This window comes from Rana temporaria, chromosome 13 (genome assembly GCF_905171775.1).
Source record: "Rana temporaria chromosome 13, aRanTem1.1, whole genome shotgun sequence".
NCBI lineage: Eukaryota > Metazoa > Chordata > Amphibia > Anura > Ranidae > Rana > Rana temporaria.
Genome location: NC_053501.1, coordinates 41,862,790 through 41,877,434, shown reverse-complemented (window position 1 = coordinate 41,877,434; position 14,645 = coordinate 41,862,790). Strand labels below are relative to the sequence as shown.

The 14,645-nt window shown below is 48.2% G+C and overlaps 1 protein-coding gene across 1 annotated transcript in view; it reads right to left on the bottom strand.

Annotated features, from left to right (window-relative positions):
* PPP2R3C (protein phosphatase 2 regulatory subunit B''gamma) overlaps positions 1–14,645 on the bottom strand; it is a 35,110-nt gene that overhangs the window by 19,994 nt on the left and 471 nt on the right. Inside the window, exons 2-4 of the mRNA XM_040332667.1 lie at positions 12,508–12,574; positions 9,248–9,369; positions 5,163–5,267 (exon numbers count right to left, since the gene is read on the bottom strand). Of these exons, the coding sequence (XP_040188601.1) occupies positions 5,163–5,267; positions 9,248–9,369; positions 12,508–12,571 (291 nt within the window). The 5' untranslated portion in view covers positions 12,572–12,574. The remainder of the gene's footprint in view (positions 1–5,162; positions 5,268–9,247; positions 9,370–12,507; positions 12,575–14,645) is intronic.

Here is a 14,645-nt window from a genome sequence, read left to right as displayed (position 1 = left end):
GGCTTGACTCTTGGTTCCCCCTTGGTGATTTATATATATGCCACCGCCGTGGCATTGTCCGATTGTATTTTCACCGGGAACCCTTGTAGTTTGGACGTCCAAGCCCTGAGGGCTAGTCGAGCAGCTCTGAGCTCCAAGATATTGATGGGCAACTGCTTCTCTGCCGCTGCCCAAGAGCCCTGGCGAGTGCAACCATCCAAAATTGCTCCCCAGCCCATCAGGCTGGCGTCTGTGGTTACTATCTTCCAGGTCACAGGACTGAAAGTCTTTCCCTTCAGGAGATTCTGAGGGTTTAACCACCAAGCTAGACTTTGCCGCACTCTTGGTGAGAGTGGCCAAGGAATTTCTAAGGCCTGAGGCCTCTTGCTCCAGGCTGACAGGATGGCTGCCTGCAGGATGCGAGTGTGGCTCTGAGCGTACGGAACCGCCTCGAATGTGGCCACCATCTTGCCTAGTAGCCGCATACATAGGCGAACAGTTGGCCTTCTCTTGCTTAGAACCATTTGTATTAGCTCTTTGATGGCCTTTAATAGGGGTAGAAACACCCTCTGTTGTTCTGTATCCAATCTCATGCCGAGATAATCCAGCTGCCTTGTGGGCAGGAATGCTGACCTGTCTCGATTTAGGACCCAGCCGAACCTCTCGAGGTACTGAACCGTGAGGGCCACTGCTCTTTCCAGGCCAGGAGACGAATGGTCTACGACCAAGAGGTCGTCCAGGTAAGCCAGGACCGTGACCCCCTGGATCCTTAGATTGGCTAGGATTGGGGCTAGGACCTTCGTGAATACCCGGGGGGCCGTAGCCAACCCGAAGGGGAGCGCCACAAATTGGAAATGACGCTGAGCCACCGAGAAGCATAGAAATACTTGATGTGGCTGAAAAATTGGCACATAAAGGTAAGCATCCTTTATGTCTATGGACGCCATGAAGTCGTCCTTCTGGAGCACGGCGACAGCTGACCGAATAGTTTCCATCCGGAATGAGCGGACCTTTAGATACGCATTTACTCCCTTTAAGTCCAAAATTGGCCTGACATCGCCGTTGGGCTTTGGGATGATAAACAGGTTGGAGTAGAACCCCAATCCCTGTTCCCGGACTGGTACTTCTACTATCACCTTCTGGCATAGCAGATGATTCAATGCCGCCATCAATGCGGCTCCTTTCACAGGGTCGCCTGGTACTCTTGACTCCTGGTAATGAGGAGGAGGGAATTTTAGAAATTCTAGCTTGTAGCCCGTGGTCACGGAAGACCGTACCCAGCAGTCGGGAATGGTGGCCTCCCAAACCTCTGCAGAGAGACGCAGCCTTCCCCCCACCATCGTGGGTGGGGGCGCCCCCTCATAGGGCCGACTTGGGGGCTGGCTTCGCAGGCTTGCGGTACCACTGCTTCTTGCCCCCAGTGGCTTGGCCCTGCGGCTTATTGTTAATGCCTGATCTTGCAGGAGGCCGTCGATACTGTTTGGTATTAGAGGGCCCCTGCCCCGGGGAGGGCTGGCGCCTAAATGCGGGACCTCGTGCCTTCTTTTTGACTGGCAAGAGAGTGCTTTTGCCGCTTGATATAGTCTGAATATATCTATCCAAGTCTTCTCCGAAGAGACGTCCTCCATGGAAGGAAACCCTACCAGGAGTTTTTTGCACGGGGGCTCAGCCTCCCAATTCTTCAACTCTAAGTCTCATATGGATTAGAAATAAGAATAAACGTGACGCCTGCTGGATGGAGTCCTTGATAGCATCCACCGTAAAGCGTATAGCCTTGGGTATATCCAAAATTCCTCTGCCTGCTGGGCAGGGATAAGTTTAAGCATTTGCTTAGTCTTATCTGATAATGCTTGGGCCACTCCAATAGCAGCCACAGCGGGCTGAACTATCGCCCCTGCTGAAGTAAAGGAGGCCTTAAGTAATGTTACCAAGCGTTTATCAACCGGATCCTTAAACACCTGCAAGTTAAAGATCTGTTCACACATGAGATGGCTGCGTCCACAGTAGGGACAGCCCATCTCTTTGAAAACTCTTCCTCTAAGGGTTACCTGTCTGGCTTAGCCCAGTCCTGAAAAATCAGGTCCTTTAACAAAGGATGTACCGGGAATACCAAATTGGCTTGGGGCGCTTTCAGGGAGCCCAATGAGGATACCGCGGAGGCCAGAGGCTGAGGCACAGGTATCTTAAAAGCCAACCGCACCATATCCGTTAGGGACTGAACCCACAGTCTTTCTGCGTGAGAAGCTGAAAAAGGTTCCTCTATTGTAGAATCCTCAGAACCTAAATGGTCCAGGTGATCCTGACCTCCCTCGTCAGTCGGAGAGGATATCCTCCTCCAGAGACTCAGACCTGGGAGATGGGGATCTAACCCGCTTCTTCCCTGCCAAAGATGCCGTAATTAGAGCGGCCATCCTCCTTTCCAATCCACCCAAGGTGGAGGCTAACATCTCTTCCGTTACATAGGAAGGAGCTGGTTGAGTAGGGCCAGCCATAGCACCTAGCAACCCTGATGGCTCACCTAGGACAACAACTTCCGGGCATTCCGGAGTAGTAGGGGCCACTAGATTTTGGATATCCTCAGAGCCCGATGGAGAACCTTTTGGTTTTTTAACCGTTTTAGCGTTCTTAGCGCTACCTGCACCCTTAGGAGCCCATAATATACAAATTCTGAGGCACTCCGCTAGTATACAACTGACTGTAATAGCTGGAGAAAATACACATATAATCAAATAAATGTGAAACAATAGGATAGGGTAATGTTAGAGGGACTCCAAACCTCCCATAACCTATAAAAAGGGAAAATCAATACTGAGCCCCAAGGGCTTCAACCAGAAAAAAATCTTTTTTTTTTTTTTGTCTGGTATTGACCCCCTAATGCTGGGCTAGGTGAGCACCCTAAGTGTTCAAAGGCGCTGCTTAGTACACAGGCTTGAATGCAAACTTTTAAGCCAGAGGCTCCTTAGTAAGGTGTACTTCCCACAACTGCCACCGGGTGTCACTGTGCCAGAAAACTCTGTCAAACCTTCCTATGCTGTAGCCAGCATCGCTGCTCCGTGTCCCCTCACAGCCTTTACAGACTGAACAGCCCTCCAGGATTTATCCTCCCTGTGTGCAGGGGGGAGGAGCCGTCCGGCGTCAACCGCCCCCTCCCCGCTGCACCGCCGCGCACGCGCGCGCGTCAAGCGCTGCTAGGGGAAGCAGGAAGCCATGTGGAGAGGAGACACCAGGACCTTAGACGCTGGAGCAGCAGACACAGGTAAAAGGGAAGCTTTAAACTGTCTCCCTAATGGTATGGTTCCTTCTCTGTGGAACACCCTGCCCAAAAAAAGGCCCTCCTTGTGACAGAAGCAGCAGCAGCCTACTAGCCCAGCCAGGGGAACTATACCTGGGTGTTTTGAGCCATCCCGTTTGAAAACTTTGTGGTTCTCCTTTGCCCATGCACAGAGGCATAAATAGGCTGCCCAAGAATCCCCTGTAGGAAGCCTACTGACAAACCAAGTTCCGTAGGCCCCCTGCTTACCTTTCCACGCCGCAGGGTATTGCTCTGCAAGAGGCCCAATCTTCACCCTTCACCGTGGGTATGGTCATAGACCTTCAGGGACTGGGGTCTTAAAAGAACACCACAACCTGGACCTATACAGCACCACTGGCAACAGGTATTCTCTAGGTTAGAAACCAGACCTGGAACCCAGGGTCCAGCCCTCCAAGGAGAGGCATTATAGGCAAAACCCCATCCACGAATTGGGGCCCGGGTACCGTCCACTTTGGCTATGAAGCACCTTGGACGGATCCGGTCAGCTGGCCCTGGTCCCAAGGACTACTACAGGCACAGCCTCAACGTGCACCAACACCTAAGACACTGGCGAAAAAACTGAGGTACTCCTCCTATGGGAGGGGGTTATATAGGGAGGGGCACTTCCTGTTTGAGATTGCCAGTGTCCATCACCTGAAGGTACTCCATATAACCCACTAGTAATGAATATGCCGCTCTGTGTCCCGTGATGTACGAGAAAGAAATACTGCAGATATATGTGCTCAACTCAAATTTCATGAACCGGGTTTACATCCACTTTAAGGGGTTAATATCCATCTTTCAATGTTGTACAGTGGAAATATTGTATATAACCAAGTATGCGGATGACAAATCTGAATAATTCTACATAGGATACATTTGACTTGATGGCCCTCTGCTCATCTACCCTGCTCTCAATTCTGTATCTCCGAGTAGTAACATGAGAAGTATATATCTTTATAGGGTCAGAGGATTCTAGCATTTTGTAACAATTACAAGGTGCATAAATCAACACGTAATAAACATTTACAGTATAACATATACACTTTATAAAGAGTTTTGGTAGATTAATATTGGATACAGTACAGTTGACACTTCAATTCTGTAGGAGAAATACCATCTCAAAGTAATCTCTATTCTTTTGTAAAATTTCCTAATGCATGTTGGCTATCAAACGCCTGAACGTTTGTGACCAGACAGACAGGAGTTGGGATTAGTGACAGGGTTCAGTCTTTAATCATATATTGGTTAAAGCGGTGGTTCACCCTAAAACTACTTTTTCTTATTCCACTGCCCCCCCACATTACAATCCGATTAAGGCTCTTATTATTTTTTTCATGCTGTACATACCTTAGTACAGCATATTCACCCGTGCATCCGGGTTGAGAGTCCCGCGGGAGTGGGCGTTCCTCACATGTGTGCGATTGACGTTTTGCCCAAAAACTAGCTCCCCCCCGCCGCGTAAGCCGCGTCACGATTGGCGAAAGGAGCCGAACGGCGATGCGCATGCGCAGTATAGCGCCGACTCGCCGTTCGGCTCCTTTCGCCAACCGTGACGCGGCTTACGCGACGGGGGGGAGCTCGTTTTTGGGCAAAACGTCAATCACCAGCATGTGAGGAACGCCCACTCCCGCGGGACTCGCAACCCGGATGAATATGCTGTACTAAGGTATGTACAGCATGAAAAAAATAATAAGAGCCTTAATCGTATTGTAATGTGGGGGGGCAGTGGAATAAGAAAAAGTAGTTTTTAGGGTGAACCACCCCTTTAATAGACATAATCGACATCCTTGAAAAGAAAAAAAAACTAAAGGCAAGTGCAGATTCTAGCAAATACCAAGCTGACAAGTTCACTGTAAAGCTGCAAAAAACCCTTAACAACACTTCTCACCTGTAGCTCCTCATTATCTAGCAATTCTCGACTCTTCCTCTGCAGAAATACAGCTCGTGACTCTTCTCGTAGCTTCTGCTGTAACACCTCATCTTCTGCTGGTAACTGCATGGCAAAACAGTGGCTGATCAACAACTGTACTAAATAGTTATCACTTTTAAAAATAGAACTACCAGTAAACGGCTCAATACACAAGTTCTGTTAAAAAAAACATAGATGGGGTTCCCATTCTTTTAGTAGCCAGGCACATGTCGAATGATTAATAAAATAGGACTGGTGTACTACAGCCTTATTTCAAAATTGATTAAATTCATTATTTTCCTCAAAATTCTACAAACAATACCTCATAATGACAACGTGAAAGAAGTTTGTTTGAAATCTTTGCAAATTTATTAAAATAATAAAAAAACAAAACAAAAAAAACTTCCATCTACATAAGTATTCACAGCCTTTGCCATGACACTCAAATTGAGCTCAGGTGCGTCCTGTTTCCACTGATCATCCTTGAGATGTTTCTACAACTTGAAGTCCACCTGTGGTAAATTCAGTTGATTGGACATGATTTGGAAAGACACACACCTGCCTATACAAGGTCCTACAGTTAACAGTGCATGTCAGAGCACAAACCAAGCCAAGAAGTCCAAGGAATTGTCTGTAGACCTCCAAGACAGTATTGTATGGAGGCACAGATCTGGGGAAAGGTAAAGAAACATTTCTGCAGCATTGAAGGTCCCAATGAGCACAGTGGCCTCCATCATCCGTAAATGGAAGAAGTTTGGAACCACCAGGACTCTTCCTAGAGTGGGCCGCCCGGCCAAACAGAGATCGGGGGAGAAGGGCCATACTCAGGGAGGTGACCAAGAACACGATGGTCACTCTGGCAGAGCTCCAGCTTTCTCTGTGGAGAGAGGAGAACCTTCCAGAAAAACCACCATCTCTGCAGCACTCCACCAATCAGGCCTGTATGGCCAGACGGAAGCCACTCCTCTGTAAAAGGAACATGACAGTCCACCTGGAGTTTGCCAAAAGGCACCTGAAGGACTCTCAGACCACGAGAAACAAAATTCTTTGGTCTGATGAAACAAAGATTGAAGTCTTTGGTCTGAATTGCAAGCGTCACGTCTGGAGGAAACCAGGCACTAATCACTAAGGATGAGCTCCAGCGTGTTCGCAAAGTACACGTGCAGAGCCCGCCAGGAAGTCTGCACGGCGCTGTGCTAATCACAGCCAGGGAGACATTTCCTCTATGCTCGGCTGCAGAGATCGGGAAAGGTCTCCCTGGCTGTGATTAGCGCAGCGCCGTGCACACTTCCTGGTGGGCTCTGCACATGTACTATGCGAACACGCTGGAGCTCATCCTTACTAATCACCCCCTGGACAATACCATCCCTACAGTGAAGCATGGTGGTGGCAGCATTGTGCTGTGGGGAAATTTTTCAGCTGTAGGAACTGGGAGACTATTCAGGATTGAAGGAAAGATGAATGCAGCAATGTATAGAAATATCCTTTATGAAAACCTGCTCCAGAGCGCTCTGGACTTCAGACTGGGGGGGGAAGGTTTATCTTCCAACAAGACAATGACCCCAAGCATACAGCCAAGAAAACAAAGTATTGGCTAAGGGACAACTCTGAATGTCCTCGAGTGCCAGAGCACAGACTTGAACCCAATTTGAACATCTCTGGAGAGATCTAAAAATGGCTGTGCTCAGACGCTCCCCATCCAACCTGATGGAGCTTGAGAGGTACTGCAAAGAATGGGAGAAATTGCCCAAAAATAGGTGTGCCAAGCTTGTAGCATCATACTCAGAAAGACTTGAGGCTGCAATTGGTGCCAAATATGCTTCAACAAAGTATTGAGCAAAGAAAAGTAACCGCTCAGATGTAACCAAAGAGCCTTCTCACTGGATCCAAACCATGGGTGCCGGAAATGCAATGCAAGATTATAGAGGAAAACTTGGACAGCCGCACTCCAAAAAACGTTCCTTTTATTAAAACTGGTCACAAAAAATACATGCCACAGCAAAAAATAGAACAGAAGCTGACGCGTTTCACACTGTAGCCCAGTGCTTAATCATAGCTGATTAAGCACTGGGCTACAGTGTGAAACGCGTCAGTAATTCTGTTCTATTTTTTGCTGTGGCATTTATTTTTTGTGACCAGTTTTAATAAAAGGAAAGTTTTTTGGAGTGCGGATGTCCAAGTTTTCCTCTATAAAGTATTGAGCAAAGGTTGTGAATACTTCTGTACATGGGAGTTTTTTCGTTTATTTTTTTTATAAATTTGCAAACATTTCAAAAAAACTTCTTTCACGTTGTCCTTGTATGGTATTGTTTGTAGACTTTTGAAGAAAATCATGAATTTAATCCATTTGGTAATAGTACTGTAACATAACAAAATGTTATGCATGTTAAAGGGGATGTAAAGGTTTGTTTTTTATTTTCTAAATGGGTACCTTTAACCACTTCCTTACTGGGCACTTAAACCCCTTCCTGACCAGAGGACTTTTTGCGATTCGGCACTGCGTCGCTTTAACTGACAATTGCGCGGTCGTGCGACGTGGCTCCCAAACAAAATTAACGTCCTTTTTTCCCCACAAATAGAGCTTTCTTTTGGTGGTATTTGATCACCTCTGCGGTTTTTATTTTTTGCGCTATAAACAAAAATAGAGCGACAATTTTGAAAAAAAATAAAATATTTTTACTTTGTTGCTATAATAAATAGCTCAATTTTTTTTTTTTACATTTTTTTTTATCCTCAGTCTAGGCCGATACGTATTCTACATATTTTTAGTAAAAAAAAAAAAAAAAAAATCGCAATAAGCGACTGGTTTGCGCAAAAGTTATAGCGCCTACAAAATAAGGGACAGAATTATTATTTTTTTTTTTTTTACTAGAAATGGCGTCGATCTGCGATTTTTATTGGGACTGCGACGTTATGGCGGACACATCGGACACTTTTGACACATTTTTGGCGCCATTCACATTTATACTGCAATCAGTGCTATAAATATGCACTAATTACTGTATAAATTTTTTTTTTTTTACTAGAAAAGGCGGCGATCTGCGATTTTTATTGGGACTGCGACGTTATGGCGGACACATCGGACACTTTTGACACATTTTTGGCGCCATTCACATTTATACTGCAATCAGTGCTATAAATATGCACTAATTACTGTATAAATGCTTTTTTTTTACTAGAAATGGCGGCGATCTGCGATTTTTATTGGGACTGCGACGTTATGGCGGACACATCGGACACTTTTGACACATTTTTGGCGCCATTCACATTTATACTGCAATCAGTGCTATAAATATGCACTAATTACTGTATAAATGTGACTGGCAGGGAAGGGGTTAACACTAGGGGGTGAGGAAGGGGTTAAATGTGTACCCTAATTAGTGTTCTAACTGTGGGGGAGGGGGGGTGACTGGGGGGGTGACCGATCCGTGTCTCTATGTACAAGAGACACAGATCCGTCTCCTCTCTCCCCTGACAGCACCGCTGTCTGCGAGAGCCGGGAATGAGAGATGATCTCATATGTAAACATATGAGATCATCTCTCATTGGCCGCACAGATCGCCTAGGAAACGGCCGCTCCGATTGGCCGTTCACGGCGATCTGTGACTGGCTGTGTCCAAGGGACACGGCCAGCACAGCAGTTCCCCGCTGCGCGCTCGGGAGCGCGCGCGGGGAACGCGAAAAGGGGAGGCCGTAAAAAGACGGCCTGTTAGGGATTGGGAGCCGCGCTGAGGCCGTACAAAGTCGTACGGCCGTCAGCAAGTGGTTAAGCTAGTGCATTGTTGGTTCGCTTTTATTTTCCTTCGATTTCCCCTCTTAATTTTTTTTTTTTTGCTTTGTCTGAATATCTCACTTCCTGTTTCTCCTCAGTAAGCTTGCCCCCATCATCTGAGCCGTTCTGGCTGGGGGTTAGTCAGCGTGCTCGCCCCCTCCCTTGGGGCTACATCCCTGCTGGGAGACACTGCAACAATGCAATAGCTTAAAGGAACCCATTTAGAAAATAAAAACCAAACCTTTACAACCCCTTTAAGTATTCTTCCATGCTGGCAGGTACATTTTCTCACCCTGTAGTAGAATCGAGGGATGTTCTGGGAATTTGACCCCTTCTGGCATCCTTTCCACTCAGAGTAAAATTTAGTAAACAGGGCCATTTCTTCATCCTTCATCTCCTCCTCACTTCTTCTAGCTGACAAAAAGAAAAGCTTCTTGTTAAACAAAGAAAAAAACATAATTGTCACTAAATGAAATGTAGGTCTACATATAAAACTAGCAGATTACAATGTTAACAGATTACAAAATTATTTAAAATAAAAATCTGCTTCTTCCATGCTTTAAATAATAAATACTGAGTTAATCAGGTCACATACAGTTTAGGCAAACATGACTTGGTCTCTGGCTACCAGGTGCATTGTTGGTATTATTCCAGACTGCAAACAGTAATGGATTTCAATTACAGAGACCTAATCAAATATAAGATGGTAAGCAGAGAGCAAGGCCTGCAAATGCTCAGGGTTCTCTCTCTGCTGTGGGAGCCTACTGTTGTGTGAAAAGGCCAAGTGCTGACTGTTTGTCTTAGGGCACCTACTGGGAGACACTGTTACGCTGGCCATACATGGCTCAAATGTCACAAATTCAGCAGGAATCAGACAAAATTTGAGCCATTGGTGGCCCTGTCAGAACCACACGGCTCAGCAAAGGTAAATTTCAAGATAAAAAGAGCTTGTGACATCACTGCATGCTGATGATGAATATTTTGGAAGGGAAAGGATCGTTAGTTCCTCTTCTTGCAGTGACTGGATGGGAAGAAGAGAGACTGCCTTTTACATATCCATTCATATAAGATGTTAATCTCAAATAGAATTCATTACGATTTTGATTATTTCATCGACCTTGAGTGTGCTCAACTTTACTATGAACCCACTACTGAGTGGTGTAGTTGTTTACCTTGTTGTACCCCTGTTGACTCAGGAGCGCGCTTGTACAGGAGCCCTCATGGAAAGCATCTTTTCGTGGGGGCACCTGATGAAGAGGAGGGGCAGGGACCGGTGGGGCACCCCAGAAGAGGAGTATCGGGGCTGCTCTGTGAAAAACCCTTAAGTATAACATGTTTATTATTGTTATTAACCGCTTAAGGACCCCTTCACGCCGATATACATCGTCAGAAGGGCACAAGCATGTGCCTTTAAGAGCCCAGCCGTGGGTCGCGCTCACGACCTGGTCCTGTTCTCCGTGACCCGATCGCCGCCGATGTCCCGCGACCGGGTCACAGAGCTGAAGATTTTTTTTTACCAAAAATAAGTAGAAGAATACATATCGGCCTAAACTGAGGGGAAAAAACACTTTTTTTTTTTATATCTTTTTTGGGGATATTTATTATAGCAAAAAGTAAAAAATATTGAATTTTTTTAAAAATTGTCGCTTTATTTTTGTTTATAGCGCAAAAAATAAAAATCTCAGAGGTGATCAAATACCACCAAAAGAAAGCTCTATTTGTAGAAAAAAAAAGGACGTAAATTTTGTTTGGGAGCCACATCGCAATTGTCAGTTAAAGCGAAAGCAGGGCCGAATCGCAAAAAGGGGCAAGGTCCTTTACCTGCATAATGGTCCGGGTCTTAAGTGGTTAAAAACAAAACAAACCTTTGCAACCCCTTTACCCCCCCCCCCCCAAAAAAAAAGTCAAGAGCTTGCTGAAAAATGGTTGGTTGATCAATTAATGCATCCTATCAGATGCTGTTACTTTTTCCAGGCAGCCATGCTCCTGCTTAAATACAATAGCCGACAGGGAAGATTCCTTCACCTGTGCTGTTTATTTCACCAGCCCATTTCCTACAGTCCCCCTGCACTGAGATCACTTCTCTTCTGGATCCTGAGAGAACCCTTCCCCCTGCACTGAGATCACTTCTCTTCTGGATCCTGAGAGAACCCTTCCCCCTGCGCTGAGATGACTTCTCTTCTGGATCCTGAGAGAACCCATCATTGGACAGAAGTGTCCACATCACACAGCCTTGACATGCACAACCAAGATGGTCCCCCCTCATGTACCATGTAAACAAATAGGAAAGGGAAGACTGGAGCATCATGTGGCCGCTGCTTTACATAGATAACAAGGATATTTTTTTTTCTAAGCTAGCAATCAGTTGGGGGAGGATCTACTATTTGCTCAAAAATGGACAACAAAGAAAAAAAAAAAAAACACAGAGGGCCCCACCCTGCAAGTGCACTTGGAAGTGCAGTCACTGTAGATTAAGGATGAGCTCTGGCGTGTTTGCATGCTACACGTGCAGAGCCCGCCAGGAAGTGTGCACGGCGCTGCGCTATTCACAGCCAGGGAGCCATTTCCCGATCTCTGCAGCCGAGCATCGGGACAATGTCTCCCTGGCTGTGATTAGCGCAGCGCCGTGCACACTTCCTGGCGGGCTCTGCACGTGTAGCATGCGAACACGCCAGAGCTCATCCTTACTGTAGATCTGAGGGGAAGATCTGAAATGAGGGGAATCTCTGCTGATTTTATTATCCAATCATGTGCAAGCTAAAATGCTGTTTATTTTATTTTCCTTGCATGTCTCCCTCGGATCTACAGCGACTGCACTTCCAAGTGCTCAGTGGATTTGCCTTTCGTAAATAACCCCCATTATGCTAAAAATTTTGATGAAAAGGAGTTTTTTAAACACTCAAACTTCATGTAGCTATAAAAAAACACAAATCAATGCATATGTAAAATTGAATAAATCTCTAAAATATATTTTACACAAAATCTATATCAATATTAACCCCCACATTGAAAGAGAAAAGAGGGTCGGCATTGAGAGACAATTAAGGCTATTTTGCTTTGTGCAGGGATGAACGTGCCTAAAAGAGAAGAATTCTTATCAGTGTGCTACACCTCCGTCATTGTCCAGTCATACGATGGGAGCAGGTTGATGACCTGTGTATGCTGTCTGGCAGGGAAGACTAGACAATAGGCCTGGCTGAACAAATGTATTGGCTTGTAAAACGGTTGTGCTTAGCCGTTTGCCAGGAGTTCAGCCGGTTAATGACCTTTCTGTGTCGTTTACCGATAGTACAGGAAAGTGAGGTCCCTAACCTGGCTTTGCTTTTTGGATCATAAAATTGGAAAAACAATTACAAATCCTTTGGCATATAAAAAAAAGTTAGTATATGTATAAGTCCACTATGTATTTAGCTGTTTGCCAGATGTTCAGTTGTAGTATTTATGCACATCGTGTGTAATTATTTATATGGGGCTCAGTAAAATGTTCCTGGCTAGATTATAAAATGGATTGCCACAATGTATAACAAATGACTATTTGTACTTTAGTAATACCTTTGTTATCCCGTTCCAGTTTTTCTTTTAGACTTTTCTTCCAATCCATTGTAGATGTGGTCATTTTCTACAGACAGGATATAAATATATAATTATACAAATCGAGACGTTTAGTGTTCACTTTTTATTGTGATGGACCCAAAAACATTGAAATAAAATCTGAACCAACATCTGTCATGTGATCAAATACAAGGGGGGGGGGGGGGGGATTAAAATTGGAGTGCAAAATCCAGTGCAGCTCTGGAGAGAAAATAATCATATTCCAGTATTTTTTTGTTTATTATTATTATTGTTATTATTATTATTAAGGATTTAAATAGCGCCAATAGGTTGCAGAGCGCTTTACATAGGGGCAAGTCGAGGCATGGGGGAGCGCACAGGGGCGAGTCGAGGAACAGAAGGGTGGGGCGCAGGGGGCGAGTCGAGGAACAGAAGGGGAGGAGTGCAGGGGGCGAGTCAATAAACAGGAGGGGGGAGTAGATGAACAGGAGGGTGGGAGCGCAGGGGGCGAATCGATGAACAGGAGGGGGGGAGCGCAGGGGGCGAGTCGATGAACAGGAGGGGGGGGAGCGCGGAACAGAAGGGGGGAGTGCAGGGGGCGAGTCAATAAACAGGAGGGGGGGAGCGAGTCGATAAACAGGAGGGGGGGAGCGCAGGGGGCGAGTCGATAAACAGGAGGGGGGGAGCGCAGGGGGCGAGTCGAGGAACAGGGGCGGCGCTGGGGCAGTTCGAGGAACAGGGGCGAGTCAAGGAACAGGGGCGGAGCTGAGGCAGGTCGAGGAACAGGGGCGAGTCGAGGAACAATGCAGGGGTGAGTCGAGGAACAACGCAAGGGCGAGTCGAGGAACAGGGGCGGAGCTGGGGCGAGTCGAGGAACAGGGGCAGCGCAAGGGCGAGGAACAGGGGCGGCGCAGGGGCGAGTCGAGGAACAGGTCAATAAACAGGAGGGGGAGGGCGCAGGGGCGAGTCGATGAACAGGAGGGGGAAGCGCAGGGGCGAGTCGAGGAACAGGGGCGAGTCGAGGAACAGGGGCGGCGCTGGGGCAGGTCGAGGAACAGAAGGGTGGGGCGCAGGGCGCGAGTCGAGGAACAGAAGGGGAGGAGTGCAGGGGGCGAGTCAATAAACAGGAGGGGGGAGTAGATGAACAGGAGGGTGGGAGCGCAGGGGGCGAGTCGATGAACAGGAGGGGGGGGAGCGCGGAACAGAAGGGGGGAGTGCAGGGGGCGAGTCAATAAACAGGAGGGGGGGGGGGGGGGCGAGTCGATAAACAGGAGGGGGGGGAGCGCAGGGGGCGAGTCGATAAACAGGAGGGGGGAGCGCAGGGGGCGAGTCGAGGAACAGGGGCGGCGCTGGGGCAGTTCGAGGAACAGGGGCGAGTCAAGGAACAGGGGCGGAGCTGAGGCAGTTTGAGGAACAGGGGCGAGTCGAGGAACAATGCAGGGGTGAGTCGAGGAACAACGCAAGGGCGAGTCGAGGAACAGGGGCGGAGCTGGGGCGAGTCGAGGAACAGGGGCGGAGCTGGGGCGAGTCGAGGAACAGGGGCAGCGCAAGGGCGAGGAACAGGGGCGGCGCAGGGGCGAGTCGAGGAACAGGGGCGGGTCAATAAACAGGAGGGGGAGGGCGCAGGGGCGAGTCGAGGAACAGGGGCGAGTCGAGGAACAGGGGCGGGTCAATAAACAGGAGGGGGAAGCGCAGGGGCGAGTCGAGGAACAGGGGCGGCGCTGGGGCAGGTCGAGGAACAGGGGCGGCGCAGGGGCGAGTCGAGAAACAGTGCAGGGGCGAGTCGAGGAACAGGGGCGGCGCAGGGGCGAGTCGAGGAACAGGGGCGGCTCGAGGAGCAGGGGCGAGTCGAGGAACAGGGGCGGCGCAGGGGCAAGTCGAGGAACAGGGGCGGCGCAGGGGCAAGTCGAGGAACAGGGGCGGCGCAGGGGCAAGTCGAGGAACAGGGGCGGCGCAGGGGCGAGTCGAGGAACAGGGGCGGCGCAGGGGCGAGTCGAGGAACATGGGCGGCGCAGGGGCGAGTCGAGGAACATGGGCGGGGCAGGGGCGAGTCGAGGAACATGGGCGGCGCAGGGGCGAGTCGAGGAACATGGGCGGCGCAGGGGCGAGTTGAGGAACATGGGCGGCGCAGGGGCGAG